Source organism: Miscanthus floridulus, chromosome 13, assembly GCF_019320115.1.
Source record: "Miscanthus floridulus cultivar M001 chromosome 13, ASM1932011v1, whole genome shotgun sequence".
In the NCBI taxonomy this organism is placed as follows: Eukaryota; Viridiplantae; Streptophyta; class Magnoliopsida; order Poales; family Poaceae; genus Miscanthus; species Miscanthus floridulus.
In genome coordinates, this window is record NC_089592.1 from 69748174 (window position 1) to 69763133 (window position 14960).

At 44.6% G+C, this 14960-nt stretch overlaps 1 protein-coding gene across 1 annotated transcript; it reads left to right on the forward strand.

Annotated features, from left to right (window-relative positions):
• The first annotated feature begins 992 nt into the window (after nt 1–992).
• On the forward strand, nt 993–10676 carry LOC136501134 (glycoprotein 3-alpha-L-fucosyltransferase A-like). The gene is made up of 7 exons (XM_066496628.1): nt 993–1523; nt 3150–3310; nt 6200–6441; nt 6616–6720; nt 7137–7293; nt 9649–9876; nt 10212–10676. Exons 1-7 carry the CDS (start codon nt 1155–1157, stop codon nt 10465–10467), a joined length of 1518 nt encoding a protein of 505 aa, XP_066352725.1. The 5' UTR covers nt 993–1154; the 3' UTR covers nt 10468–10676.
• Nucleotides 10677–14960: the final 4284 nt, after the last annotated feature.

The following is a 14960-nucleotide window of genomic DNA, read 5'->3' on the forward strand; positions in this document are numbered from 1 at the left end:
GGGTAAGTATGGCGTATGCATGTCACGCAGAGCAAGAATCAGGAGGGTGCAGACTGCGGAGGCCAAATTGCATGTCACATTCCTCCTTCACCTCCCTCCCTCTATTTCTTTTTTTAGCTTCCTCTCTAACATCAACATTACCCTCAACATCTGCACTATGTTGCAGCAGTGGGGCTTGACCCTTCTCCTGCTGGGCCTGTTGAATATATATACCCCTAAATTCAAGCATCACATTTTCAACATCAACTATTACGTAATAGGGCCTTTGCACTGGATGAGTCATAATTTTTGTCATGGAAAGTTTGTAAACACATTTAGACATGGGTTATAATGTTTTGAGACTATTTTTTTTCCATTTTCCTAGAGACAAATATAATTTCCAGAAGTTTCCATAAGATTTAAATATTTTATCTGGGGCCTTGTGTCCTAATCTATATCTAGGATTTCTCTCGGATTTTTTAAAAGCTTAGAGAAGTTTTTTTTTTGTGGTTTAAAAAAAGCTTAGAGAAGTTTTTTTTGTGGTTTAAAAATCTTATTGGGTGTTTCCTAGAATTTAATTAAAAGAAGATGAAACTTCCTTAAAAATATTTTAACTGGGGCAAGTAGATAATTTAAATGGTTTTGGTAGTTGAGGGATGCCGTTTGTTTGTTTTTACAATTCTTAAAAAAAATGAATTATAATAGTGAGGGAGGCCGAAAGGAAAATTTCCGATGTCGGCCTGGTTTCAGTTCAAGCCCAAGCTTCCATCTAAGTCCTGAACTACCAGGACTACTTTGGGCCCAACTGTAACAGCCCGCTACAAGATGGAATCAGCGGTCCAATTCCCACCGGCGGGCTCTCCAACAAAGGCCTTTGCGGATTCTCAAAAAAAAAAAAAAAAGGCCTTTGCGGCTTTGCCCACACCATTTCTCTGACATGTGGTGCCCACACCACCTGCCTGCTTCTCGCCGGCGCCCGTCCGTGTCAATGGAGCCGACCGAGCGGCCGAACAGAACGAAATCCGGGCTGCTGGCGTTGGGGTCGTTGGCTCGTTCCAAACTCGTCTGACCAGGTCGTCCAACGACTGCGCGCACTACCCTTCGCGGTCGGCCCCCACGATCTCTCCACCACTCCCCCGCCGGCGCCGGCGAGGCGGCCTCGAGGAGGGCCAGCGATGAAGGGCTCCTCCCACTCGCAGGCGGCTGGGGCGCAGGCGGGCCGGCGGCGGCGCTGGGGGTGGCTGCTGCCGCTCCTCGTAGGCGCCGCCTTCCTCGCCGAGATCGCGTTCCTCGGCCGCCTCGACATGGCGAAGAACGCCGAGGCGGTCGAGAGCTGGACCACCTCCTTTTACCGCCGCTCCGCCCATTGGGGCGACGCCGTGGGCGGGGGCGCGGTCCCGAGGGCAGGCGGCGGCGGCGACGGCGACGGCGACGGGGAGGACGAAGAGATCCGGCGGTGCGAGCAGCGGCTCGAGAGGGAGGACGCCGTGCCCTACGACCGCGACTTCGACAGGGATCCCGTGCTTGTCGGTGGCGCTGCCAAGGTCTAGTGCATACCTTTTCCCTCGTGCTCTTAGTTTGAGTTAGGGAAGTTAGTTTGTTAACGAATGGGCTCCACTGATCTGCTGCTCAGGTGGATCGAAGTTGCTTCATAAGTTCGGGTGAAATCTCTGTCGTGTGAAACCTAGACCATGTAACCTTAGCATTCGTCCAATGAAGTATTCGATACTCGGTGAAGCATGACGGATTTTATGCTTGGTGTTTTTCAAGTTTAGATCTTCATTCATTACGAATTTATGAAGTACTGAGTCGTCCGAATAACAATATAACAAATCAATGAATGATGCAAGGGCTTCTTCAGATTGTTTGTGGCTTACTTGTATGTGCATAGTCTGAGAGAGTACCACTAGTTCCTATATGATTACCGAACCTTAAGTATCACATATCCATGTAGCTTGTGGCTTAACTGGGTTAAAGAGAGAAATTGAGCCTGATACAAATAAGATCACCCAAAATGAAATGCTTCATTTTAGTTTCCCCTCTCTGTCCTGCCTCATTGTGGTCATGGTTGGCATGAGAGCTGACAGCCTTGTCTCGGCCTAGCTGCTCAACCGGTTGGATTTTATGTCCAGTCATGTTTATATATGCCTAAAGCCCTAAACCTTTGTTCTAGATTAGTACTCTGTTCCTTGAATGAAAATAGAAAGTTGTGGAAATGCTAGTTCATGTCATCTCTGCATGCCTGTATTGTCTCAAATGGTTAATTCGAATAGTTTGTTCAGACATGTTGTAAGTTTGAATAGCAATGGTTTAGGAAACTGTCATTTGGCACTTATTCTTCATCAATCCCTCTCTTTCTGGAGGGAGGGAATTGTATTGCTCCTAGATTAGAACGATTCTTGTGTCCTGTTGATGTACAAAGGAAAGTGGAGGTAGTGTTCATGTGTTACTCAAGGAGTGTGTTCTAAATACAAAGGAGTAAACAATTCGCAAAAGCAACTGCTCAATGCCCTCCATTCAATTTTATCCTCAGTTGCAATTTTGTTGTTCTGACTGAAAGCTTGGGAAGTATTTTGTTTTAAAAGCATTGGTGGAACTTGCCTAAAATACAGAGTGGGGCCACCTATAGAAATTATAGATCACCGCAGGAAATAATAGTTCTATAAATTATTAAATTTACAGAGTGGTAGATTATAGTAGGCAAAATACTAGTTTGAGCCGAGCATGCATTACAAGCCATTAGCTTTTTAATTACACATATTTTGCCAGAATGAAAAGGGGTCACAGCCCAAGCTGGCTGACTCGAATCTCCACCCCTGCTAAGGAAGTTTTTTGTGTTTTTTTTGTCCCACTACATGTTTTAATTTATTATTGTTTGATATTGCTGATGATGAGTAGAACTTGTGTCGTAAAACTGATGTACGAGTTTATGATTTGTATAGTAAGAAGGGTACAAGGCGTTTTATCTAAAAAATGATTTCTGAAATTTCATTTCTGTTGGACTGTACACGCTTTAAGCATAATAGGTCTGTATGTTCGTGTTTGTGCAATTAGTGATGTGCTGCTATTTATGGAGATTGTGCTGCATATCCGTAACATTAATGGCCCATCCATGTCTTACTCCACATCTGTCTACATCTGAAACTTATGTATTTCTTTTTCTCACTCAGGATTGGAATAAATGCTACGTAGGATGCGAATTTGGTTTTTCTGCGAGTAAGACACCTGATGCTACTTTTGGAATTGCACCAGATCCTTCTGTAGATGGTATCCTTAGATCAATGGAATCATCTCAATATTATTCAGAGAATAATATTGATGTGGCTCGAGGGTGGGTGAGAACCAAGTTATTCTGATCGGTGATTTCCTACGATTTCTTTGCCCATTTGAATTGACATTCTGAATTTTGTACACATAACTTAAACTGCACTCTTCATTTAATACTTATGGGCCATAAAATTATCTATTTCTGCATATTGGTTATTTTACACTGGAACTAGTTTTTCTTCTGATATCTATGCTAAGAAGTGCAAGGCTAATGGACCAATGCCAATGCAGTTTGCAGTTTCTTCTTATTTTTTTATGGAACTGTAAGAATGTATGGAGTATTATTCAATTGCCAAACCTGTTTCTTGCTGATGTTTAACCATTATGTTATTTCAATTACAACAGCAACAACAACAACAACAAAGCCTTTAAGTCCCAAACAAGTTGGGGTAGGCTAGAGTTGAAACCCAGCAGAAGTAATCAAGGTTCAGGCACGTGAATAGCTGTCTTCCAAGCACTCCTATCTAAGGCTAAGTCTTTGGGTATATTCCATCCTTTCAAGTCTCCTTTTATTGCCTCTACCCAAGTCAACATCGGTCTTCCTCTGCCTCTCTTCACGTTACTATCCTAGCTTAGGATTCCACTACGCACCGGTGCCTCTGGAGGTCTCCGTTGGACATGTCCAAACCATCTCAACCGGTGTTGGACAAGCTTTTCTTCAATTGGTGCTACCCTTAATCTATCACGTATATCATCGTTCCGAACTCGATCCCTTCTTGTATGACCGCAAATCCAACGCAACATACGTATTTCCGCGACACTTATCTGTTGAACATGTCGTCTTTTCGTAGGCCAACATTCTGCACCATACAATATAACAGGTCTAATCGCCGTCCTATAAAACTTGCCTTTTAGCTTCTGTGGTACCCTTTTGTCACATAGGACACCAGATGTTTGCCGCCACTTCATCCACCCTGCTTTGATTCTATGGCTAACATCTTCATCAATATCCCCGTCTCTCTGTAGCATTGATCCTAAATATCGAAAGGTATCCTTCCTAGGCACTACTTGACCTTCCAAACTAATATCTTCCTCCTCCCGAGTAGTAGTGCCGAAGTCACATCTCATATACTCAGTTTTAGTTCTATTGAGTCTAAAACCTTTTGACTCCAAAGTCTCCCGCCATAACTCCAGTTTCTGATTCACTCCTGTCCGGCTTTCATCAACTAGCACTACATCGTCCGCGAAAAGCATACACCAAGGGATGTCCTTTGTGACCTCATCCATCACTAAAGCAAACAAATAAGGGCTCAAAGCTAACCCTTGATGTAGTCCTATCCTAATCCGGAAGTCATCCGTGTCTCCATCACTTGTTCGAACTCTAGTCACAACATTGTTGTACATGTCCTTAATGAGCCCGACGTACTTCGTTGGGACTTTATGTTTGTCCAAAGCCCACCACATAAGCCTTCTCCAAGTCAATAAAAACCATGTGTAGGTCCTTCTTCTTCTCCCTATACCGCTCCATAACTTGTCTTATTAAGAAAATAGCTTCCATGGTTGACCTTTCGGGCATGAAACCAAATTGGTGCATAGAGACCCGCGTTATTGCTCTCAAGCGATGCTCGATAACTCTCTCTCATAGCTTCATAGTATGGCTCATCAACTTAATTTTTCGGTAATTAGTACAACTTTGAATGTCCCCTTTATTCTTGTAGATCGGTACCAATATACTTCTTCACTCATCAAACATCTTGTTCGATCGAAAAATATGGTTGAACAGCTTGGTTAGCCATACTATAGCTATGTCCCCGAGGCATCTCCACACCTCGATTGGGATACCATCCGGTCCCATCGCCTTACCTCTTTTCATCATTTTCAACGCCTCTCTGACCTTAGATTCTTGGATTCTCCGCACAAAGCGCCTATTGGTGTCATCAAAAAAGTCATCCAATTGAAAGGTTGTGTCTGTATTCTCACCATTGAACAATTTGTCAAAATACTCTTGCCATCGATGTCGGATCTGATCCACCTTCACCAAGAGATGCTCTCTTTCATCCTTAACGCACTTAACTTGGTTGAAGTCCCTTGTCTTTCTCTCACGAACCCTAGCCATTCTATAAATGTCCTTCTCTCCTTCCTTCGTACTCAAACGTTGGTAAAGATCCTCGTACGCTCTACCCTTTGCCACACTTACAGCTCGTTTTGCAGTCTTCTTTGCCACCTTGTACTTCTCTATGTTGTCCACACTCCTGTCATGGTACAAGCGTCTATAGCACTCTTTCTTCTCCTTAATAGCCCTTTGGACTTCCTCGTTCCACCACCAAGTATCTTTAGTCTCGCCTCCACTTCCTTTGGTTACTCCACACACCTCTGAGGCCACCTTCCGAATGTTGGTTGCCATCTTCTCCCACATGTTGTTTATGTCCTCTTCTTCCTTCCAAGAGCCCTCTTTGATAACCCTTTCCCTGAATACCTCTGACGTCTCCCCTTTCAGTTTCCACCACTTTGTTCTTTCAATCTTAGCTTGTTTATCCCTATGGGCACGCACCTGAAAACGAAAGTCTGCCACCAAAAGCTTATGTTGAGAAACAACACACTCCCCTGGTATCACCTTGCAACCCAAGCATGCTCGTTTGTCCTTTCTTCTTGTGAGGACAAAGTCAATCTGGTTAGAGTGTTGTCCGCTACTGAAGGTCACTAGATGAGATTCTCTCTTTCAATTAAAGAGGAAGTGTCGGTCAAAGCATGCATCCATGACAAGCCCATCTGCTTGAAATACTTTTGGTCTTGAATTAAGTAACGTCATTGATTGCTATCCTCATACTAAACCATGTTTTTATCATTCATGCCTTGGTATTCAACTTTGGACTTTTGTCCTCAAAAGCATGATTTATTAACTTTGAGAATTAATGTTCTAATGGTCTGGCAATTTCATTGCTTTCTATAACAGGAGAGGGTACAAGATTGTGATGACAACCAGCCTTTCTTCAGATGTACCAGTTGGCTACTTTTCATGGGCTGAATATGATATCATGGCACCTGTGCCTCCAAAGACTGAAGAAGCTCTTGCTGCAGCCTTTATTTCTAACTGTGGTGCACGAAACTTTCGTTTGCAAGCCCTTGAGATGCTTGAAAATTTGGATGTCAAAATAGATTCATATGGTAGTTGTCATCGTAACCGTGATGGCAAAGGTACACTTCCTCTGCTGCATATGGTTAGATTCAGGTTCTTGATTTAATAGATGCTTTGTCTATGATAAGTAATCCTTTTTATTCTTGAGGCATAGTTTCTTCTGTGGGGTTGCATTTTTGCTATATTATGTAGAACTAAATTTAATGCACTTCACATCTTTTGCTTGGGTGCAGTGGACAAAGTGGACACTTTGAAGCGCTACAGATTCAGCTTGGCATTTGAGAATTCTAATGAGGAGGATTACGTAACAGAGAAGTTTTTTCAGTCACTGGTAGCAGGTGACTTTTTATACTCCTTATTCCTTAACCATCCACCCGCATGATTTGCCTTTGCCTTTGTAAACTCTCTTCCCCCATGGCATGCTAAGCATGAGGTTATGTTTGTTGTTTGGTTCATCTCCATAGGATGAATCGTTTTTTTCACCTCATGGGTAGGCTTCCTTTCCTTTTTAGATTGTTTCATAATTGATTAGTTGATGTAGAAACTTATTCCATTTTATATTTTTGACTTGGAAAAAGCAAACTGCGATGTTTATTTTCATCAACTGAAATATATTCTGAAAAAATTATTCCCGATAACCTTCCATTTCTGTACAGATTGATTCACATTCTATATTTTGCGAAGCCTAAAGTTGCTTCAAATCCTGGGAAAAGCAAACTGCGATGTTTAATATTTCATTTGCCCTTCACTACAGGTTCTATTCCAGTTGTTGTTGGCGCTCCAAATATTCAAGAGTTTTCTCCGGGAGAAGGCGCAATATTACATATTAAGGAGCTTGATGATGTTGCTTCGGTTGCTAAAACAATGAAAAATATTGCTTCAAATCCTGATGCCTTCAATCAATCTTTGAGGTAATTGTGCTGCAAATCATTTTAAAGTCAATGATATCTGGAAGGTCGTATATTGATTTAACATGATCTGGAATGAATCTGATGTCATGTGTAGCTGTTTGAGTTTTGTTCCACTTGTAAGGACTGTACTGTATTATTGCTCAGGCACTGTATACATAGCAGTGCTCTACTGCTCTTGTATTTATGCTCTTTTTGTTTGCCTGCCAGATTATATAATCAAGCTTATATGTGTGGAAGATAAAAGTTGAAATAAGTTGGTCCAGGGTAACTTATAGGATTAAATAAACTAGAGAACCCTGGATTGTATAATGTGTCTTATAAGTTGGGTAAACAAATATGCCCCTGAATGACAAAACTATGATGTTTTCTAGCTTGTGGCTGTGGAATGCAGTGTTCTACTATCAGCCTCTACCAGGATTAGATTTTACTTTCTTGTTTCACTCTTATAGATTATATAGATTTCTTAAATTATCTGCTTGCATCAATTACTTGGTGCAAAACTCTAGATTCTTGTATTTTTGTACTTACGTTCAAGTCTTAGTTTACTGTGTGCTGTTATCATTGGGCGTATTACGATTTTTCTACCCAAAATTGATATCTTATCTCCCATCTAAACTGAGCACAAACTAGGGCACGAGAAAGGGCAACATCACCCTGATTAATCCCACCATCCAATTTTAATCCTAAGAATACAATTGCACATAACATATTCATGCAAGATATGCTGCCAGAAATTTCCATCAAACCAAAATTAATAGCGCCACATCAGTCCATTTATTCCAATAGTCCACACTTCCAATCCAGTGAACATAAATGCACCTACGTATACAACCTAGAGCACAGTTTCTGTGAAGCTAAAACTTCCTCAACATATTTTGGTGAAGAATACAGCGTGAAAAGGAATGATAAATTCATGAGTGATACTTAAAATTGTCGTGGCATGTCATTCAGGTCCATATCTAATATAAACTTTGAAACTGCAGATTAGGGTCCATAAATAAACCTGTTAAACGTGTCATCGAGGTCCAATATGCCTTTTCAAAGTTCAATGGACCTTGATAGCACTCCACAACAAATTTAAGGTCACGTATGTATGTTTTACTCTAAAGTCATTTTGTTTACCACTCCAAATAAGACGTAGGCCCTGTTTGGATACAAAGTTATTTTGGAGTTTTATATGAATAATACTACAGTTTTACAGAATACCTAGGTATTAAGAAGGAAGTGTTTGGATAGAATAAACTTTGAAGTTTTAGAAACCGCAGTATTTATAAAACTACAGTATTTTTGGAGTTCTGGAAACTCCACCTGGACCCTCTTTTTTCTTGACAGAGCTTGGCACTCGGCGCGTGTACTCATTTTCTTGACACGCCTCCTTTCCCATGCATTCCACGATTCCACCCGTGCTGCTTTCGTGCCAAGCAGAGATGGGCAGGATGGGAGGAAAGGGCAAGCTAAGGGCGTCCTCAACGGCGGCCTAAAATCGACAGGCGAGGAGCGGAACCGAAACAATAAACAAATATTTAGCTGCACAGCTTACATGGGTGGGTCAGGATGACAGAGACAGCAGGTTTCATAGGGAGGTGTGCGCGAGCTGAGCGACGAGCTTCTCGCTAGCGTTGAGTTTTTTTAATATTTCTCTGCTGTCCATGTATGCAAATAGCTAGCTTGCATGCGCTTGTTGGGGACGCCCTAAGACACGTGATTAGTTTGCATTCAAGGTTTCGTGTTATCCGATCATCAATGGGATAAAAAATATGGCAAGACTAGTAACAAAAACAATTCTGTTTTGATCGAGAAGGACAGTTTGATTGCTCATCCAATCTGTTTCGTTGTACTATAAACATTATTTAAATAAAGAATGGATTGATATGTACACACATATACATGCTATTTTTACAAACAAGGACAGAACCAACGAATTTTAAAAGCAGCGTATTGGCGGTATTGCTACGTAGCCAAACATGTCATGGCTTTTCTGAAACAGAGAAAAACTCTAGTTTATAAATACTATAGTATTAGATGGCTACCGTTTTTAAAACTGTGGTTTCCCAATACTACAGTTTGAGGAAACAGGAACACCCAAACGGGGCCTTAGGTCCCTGTTCACAGTTTCTTTGAATATTGATAGTTCTGAAGCATCTGAAGTTTTGATCCTGAATATCTGTACTAAATTAAGAGTGAATAAAATTTCCTGAGTAACATATGGGTTTGATCCTAGCTATATTGATAAAGGCTTATTGTAGCATCAAGCATGTGGGTTTGTCAAAGATCATCAAGCAGACATTATTATAGCATCCGTCATGGTTTTGTACTAACAGTAAACACAATCTCATTCTTTTATTTGCATCTTAGGTGGAAGTATGATGGTCCATCTGATTCTTTCAAAGCTCTTATTGACATGGCAGCAGTTCATTCATCTTGTCGTCTTTGTATACATATTGCTACCAAGATCCATTTAAAGGAGGAAAGGACTCCAAAATTTGCAAATCGTCCTTGTAGCTGTTCCAGCAAGAAGGGAACAGTTTACCACTTATTTATCCGAGAGAGGGGGCGGTTTAAGTCAGAGAGCATTTATATGAGGTATGGAAGTTTTACTATTGTTCTCACCCTTTACTTTTGAGATATGAAAGCTACAAAAATCTTTAATCTAAAGATCTAGAATGGTTAGATTGGTGAGGCTATATTATAACGACGTAGATTAGAAGTGCAAATTAAACTTTAGGTCTTACTGGCGAAACTTCATATGGGTTGTAGTCTCATCTCTTTTGCTTGTTTTCTCATAATTGAGCGAGCTATCCTGCTAGTTGTGTTGCTCAATGCCTCAATGACTGCCAAGTTGTGTTGAATGACAATATCTTTCATTGCATCTTGCTCCCTGTACATGTTCAAACATGTTTGCAATCTATACTGTGCAGATCGGGCCAGTTAACACTGAGAGCCTTGGAATCTGCAGTGCTCGGTAAATTTAGGTCCCTCAACCACGTTCCTGTATGGAAGGACGAAAGACCACCGAGTATTAGAGGTGGGGATGACCTGAAAGTATACAGAATTTACCCAGTCGGTCTAACGCAACGTCAGGCTTTGTACGGTTTCAGATTTAGAGATGATTCTGAACTCGAGCAATATATCAAAGACCATCCCTGTGCAAAGCTTGAAGTAATTTTTGTGTAACTATGCTCTAGGCATACGTTTCCTCCCTGATTCTTGCTGAACTCCGTGTGCTGAGTTTCAGTTGTACTGTAATGTAGGGTGTTTTGTGTAGCAAAGAAACTCATGCTAGTACAGATCATCAGCCGGTTGTAAATTTTCCGTGACAGTGAACAGCAGTTCCTTCTTTCAGGAACAACCGCAAAGGAATTGACACGTTTCTTTGAAGAATTCATAGGCTCGCAAATTCATCGCTGTTCTAAATTCTGTTTGACCTAATCAGCTCACTGATCATGCTACTCTGCTACCAGGGGACGATGTCGATGCCTCAACATCAGCTAGTCAGGTACCTATACTTCAAACACCGCACCTACCTCGCCACCTCGGTGCGCTTGAGCTGGGCGTCCTGAAAAGCAGATGAAAATCGCCTGCCGTGCCATCTGTGAGCTGCTCTCGGGACCTCGCCAGCTTACGCACACAGTGAGTTGGCATAGGCATGTCCTGTTGATGTCTTAGCTTTAGCTGGATACCTGGACCTGGAGCCCAGCGGCGACCCTTCTTTTACAGGTCAGGTCGGAGTCAGTCATGTCGGTCTCGTTCGCTGGTCTGAACCTTGACTGAAACTGGCTGAAAAATACTATTCTGACTGAATTGTTGTGAGAGAAAAATACTGTTCCGGCTGAAAAAATAAGCCGAACGGGCCATCATATTGAGCTCTCCAACCGCACACGTGACACGACGCAAAGGAGTGCGAGGCTCTCCACGTGTCGACCCCGGCCTGCTGCTCAAGATCTCCTAGATTGACAAAACAAAAGATTCCGGGGCCGGTCGGTTGGCCGTCATGGCCCAGCTAGGCAGCACCGCCGGCATGATTGGCTTCCTCGTGATTTCAGCTCAGCAGCAGCACAGCCGCTTTCTCGCGGTCAGCGTCCCTCCACAGTGTACGCACACAACGGAACAAGAACCAGGTCCAGATCCCGAATGAAAAATGATGCCAATTAAGAACGAAACACTCAGATTTTTCAGACAGACGAGTTAGTGTCATATGATTGCCAACTTAGGCCAACTTCCCCAACATCAGTAAGCGCTTTCTACAAAGTGTAGTGGTGTTGTCGTCATCTAAGCGATGGAGGACAAACTGGTGGGTAGGGTTAGGATTACAGCAGCGACGTTCGGTGGGTTAATGAGGCGGCACGAATGGCAAACAATGTTTTAAATACACAGATTTAGCCACCTCTATAGTGGCTATTGTGTTTGTGGAGGGCAGAAGCTACGATAGTTAGCTTTTAGTGCTAATAGCGGTAATTAGCACGCTAAGTCTGCAAAATTGAGAACCATTTAGCGGCGCTATTCAGGGTTGTCAAGCCAAATATGAAGATGTGGCTTCTTCCTAGGCCAAACCAGCAAGTCCTAACATGACTTATGTGCCACTTATGCAGGCATCATTCAACCTTGACGTTGCATTTCACACTCCTATTGTCCAATTCTCCGAAAAGAGTGGCTTTGGCTGTGACGGCGGTGGTACGATGGCTATGAGTGCAACCACGTGACAGTTGCAGTAAGGAACACCACCAAGCTAAGCTTGAAGCACTCCATCTTTTGACTTTCAATTTGACACAATGTCTTAGCCAGTGGACACAAGCAGACAAAATTTCATTCCCTCTTTTCACCATGGTTTCGAGGTGTCGCCTAGTCATCACCTAGGCATCCAGGTGGATGCCACAACGCCTACAAAACCATGCTTCTCATAGTTCTGAGACTTCTCTCATTTGTTCTAGATCGAGTTCTTTTCTTTGATTCTTTGAAGTGTTAGTAGCAGGGAGACAAGAGTCCCTGATTAGATAGATGAAACGATATTCATTCCATGTTTACATGTGTACTGTTCATTGAGTTCTAACAAGTGCTTTTGTTAAGCCGCTAAATTTGGCTATTGAGGCTGTAGCCTTCTATGACCTCTGTAGAACTCAGCTGCTAAATAACATTGGGGATTATTAAAAACATTGGTGGCAGGAGCCAATAGAGAGGACAGAGCTAGAGAGATGATGACATGACACCAACAGATTAGCGAGGTGACAGGTGTCACACATCTAACTAGCAATAGGAGCCATCATAGAAGAGGAAGGGAAATGGGACGGCGGGTATATTTGTTGGCCCACAGGATCACCGGCTCAGGTGAATCGACCACTCACCATTCTTGCCGACCACGGCAAACGTTGTCCGACCACACACTATGGCTAGAGGTAGAAGAAGGGAGGAAGAACAGAGCACACACACAGCACAAGCACCAACGTTGGCCGGAGCTCTACAGAGGAGATGGCAAAACTAAACTCGCTATCTTTACTGAGTTGCAGTGGCAAACTATATATACAACTCTACCCATCTAGTCCTAGTACAGCTGCCATGCTGCTACAGTGACTAGATAAGACAGCGGGGCTGACTCTGGCGCCAGCCCCTGCTGTGGCTACAGTGTGGCAGATGAGCCATTCGGCGCCTGCCCCTGCAGCGGCTACAGTACCACAGCGGGGAGCCTTTTCGGCGCCGCCTTTCCCTACCGTGTGTTCACATAGGGATGCAGCAGATTATCTAATAATTCTTCCTCTAATTCTGCTGCTAACCCTAGAACCCCCTCCATGCCAATCATCTTCTTCAGCTCCGTGAGTCGAAGATGGCCGAGCGGCTTGGTGAGGACGTCCGTGAGTTGCCGACCAGTTTCGACGAACTCGATGACGATCTGCCCTCCATCGACACAGTCCCTGAGGAAGTGGAACTTCACATCGATGTGCTTACTCCGGTCATGGAGAACCGAATTCTTCGCGAGGGGCGATGACAGGCTGGTTGTCCACCGTCAGTGCTGGTGAGTGAGCTTCCATATCGGTCAACCCGCCCAGCAGCCGACGCAGCCACACAACTTGCCATGCCACTGTGGCCGCCGCCACGTACTCTGCCTCGCACGTGGATAGCGCCACCACCTTCTGTTTTAGCGATAGCCATGAAATTGGAGCCGATCTGAGGAAGACGAGCACGCCAGAGGTGCTCCGCCGTCCATCGATGTCCCCCGTCATGTCTGCATCACTAAACACAGTGAGCTGCCACCTACTTCCGCCAGACTTGGGAAAGATGATCCCCTGATCCACCGTCCCCTTGACGTAGCGCAATAGCCGCTTCACCGCAGCCTAGTGATCCTCTCTGGGATCCTCCATGAAGCGACTGACGTAGCCCACGACTAACGCAATGTTTGGCCTCATGTGGACTAGGTAGCGCAGACCACCGATGATGCTCCGGTAGAGTGTTGCATCCACCTTCGCCGCAGTACTGGCCTTCGTCAGTTCCAGCCACTCCTCCATCGGAGTCACGCACGGCTTGCACTCAGCCATGCCGCTCCGCTCTAATAGCTTCGAGGCGTATGCGCTCTGACTGAGCGTGAATGCCTCCTTCTCCTGTCTCACCTCAATGCCGAGGTAGTAGGAGAGCACGCTGAGATTGCTCATTTGAAAATGAGCCGCCATCTCGTGCTTGAAGTTGTCGATGTCCTCCGCACGCGCGCCGATGACGATCAAGTCATCCACATACACGTCGACGACGAGCTCCTCCTTTCCCTATCGCCGCGTGTAGAGCACATGCTCGGTTGCGCACCTTGTGAACCCAAACTCGCCTAGCATGGTGTCAAGCTTGGCGTTCCACGCTCGCGGGACCTACCGCAGCCCGTAGAGCGCCTTGCACAGTCGGAGCACCCTGTGCTCCGCTCCCTTGACGGTGAAACCCGGAGGTTGTCTGACGAAGACCGTCTCCGCCAGCTCGCCGTTGAGGAAGGCCAATTTTATGTCTAGGTGATGGATACGCTAGTCCTTTACTGCTGCCAAAGCTAGTAGCAAATGGACAGACACCATGCGCACTACCGGCGCAAAGACTTCCTCGGCGTCGATGCCCTCGCGCTGGACAAAGCCTCGGGCAACGAATCATGCCTTGTGCTTGACAATGGCACCGTGCTCGTCCTGCTTGACCTTGTACACCCACTTCAGGCCGATCGAACAGCATCCTGGAGGTGGATCGACGAGCTGCCAAGTCTCGTTTTTCTCGATTGCCTTCAACTCCTCCAACATCGCCCATCGCCAATTTCTATCGCACACGGCTAGCACAAACGTGGGTGGTTCCTCTGCACTGACAAGCAGCAGCTCTGGGTCATTGAGCAGCCTACCCGCCAGGGCTGAGGGCCCTGTGCCATCGACAATGTTGTCCAGCCTGCGGAACCGCACCTCCTCACCTTTGTGGAAGGCATCCACGAACTCAGTGATGTCACTTGGAGGTGAGGCAAACTCGATCGTCACCGATGGAGTTCCCTGTTCCGCTGGAGTGATCGACATATTACCTAGAGTGCTCGGCACCCCAGATGCAGTGCTCGACACTACTCTTGGACCGCTCGTCACTACTCTTGGAGTGGTCTGCACCACTACAGGAGTGCTTAGTCCAGTCTTGGAGTGGTCGGCACCACTATAAGACCTCTCGGCTCCGTTATGGGA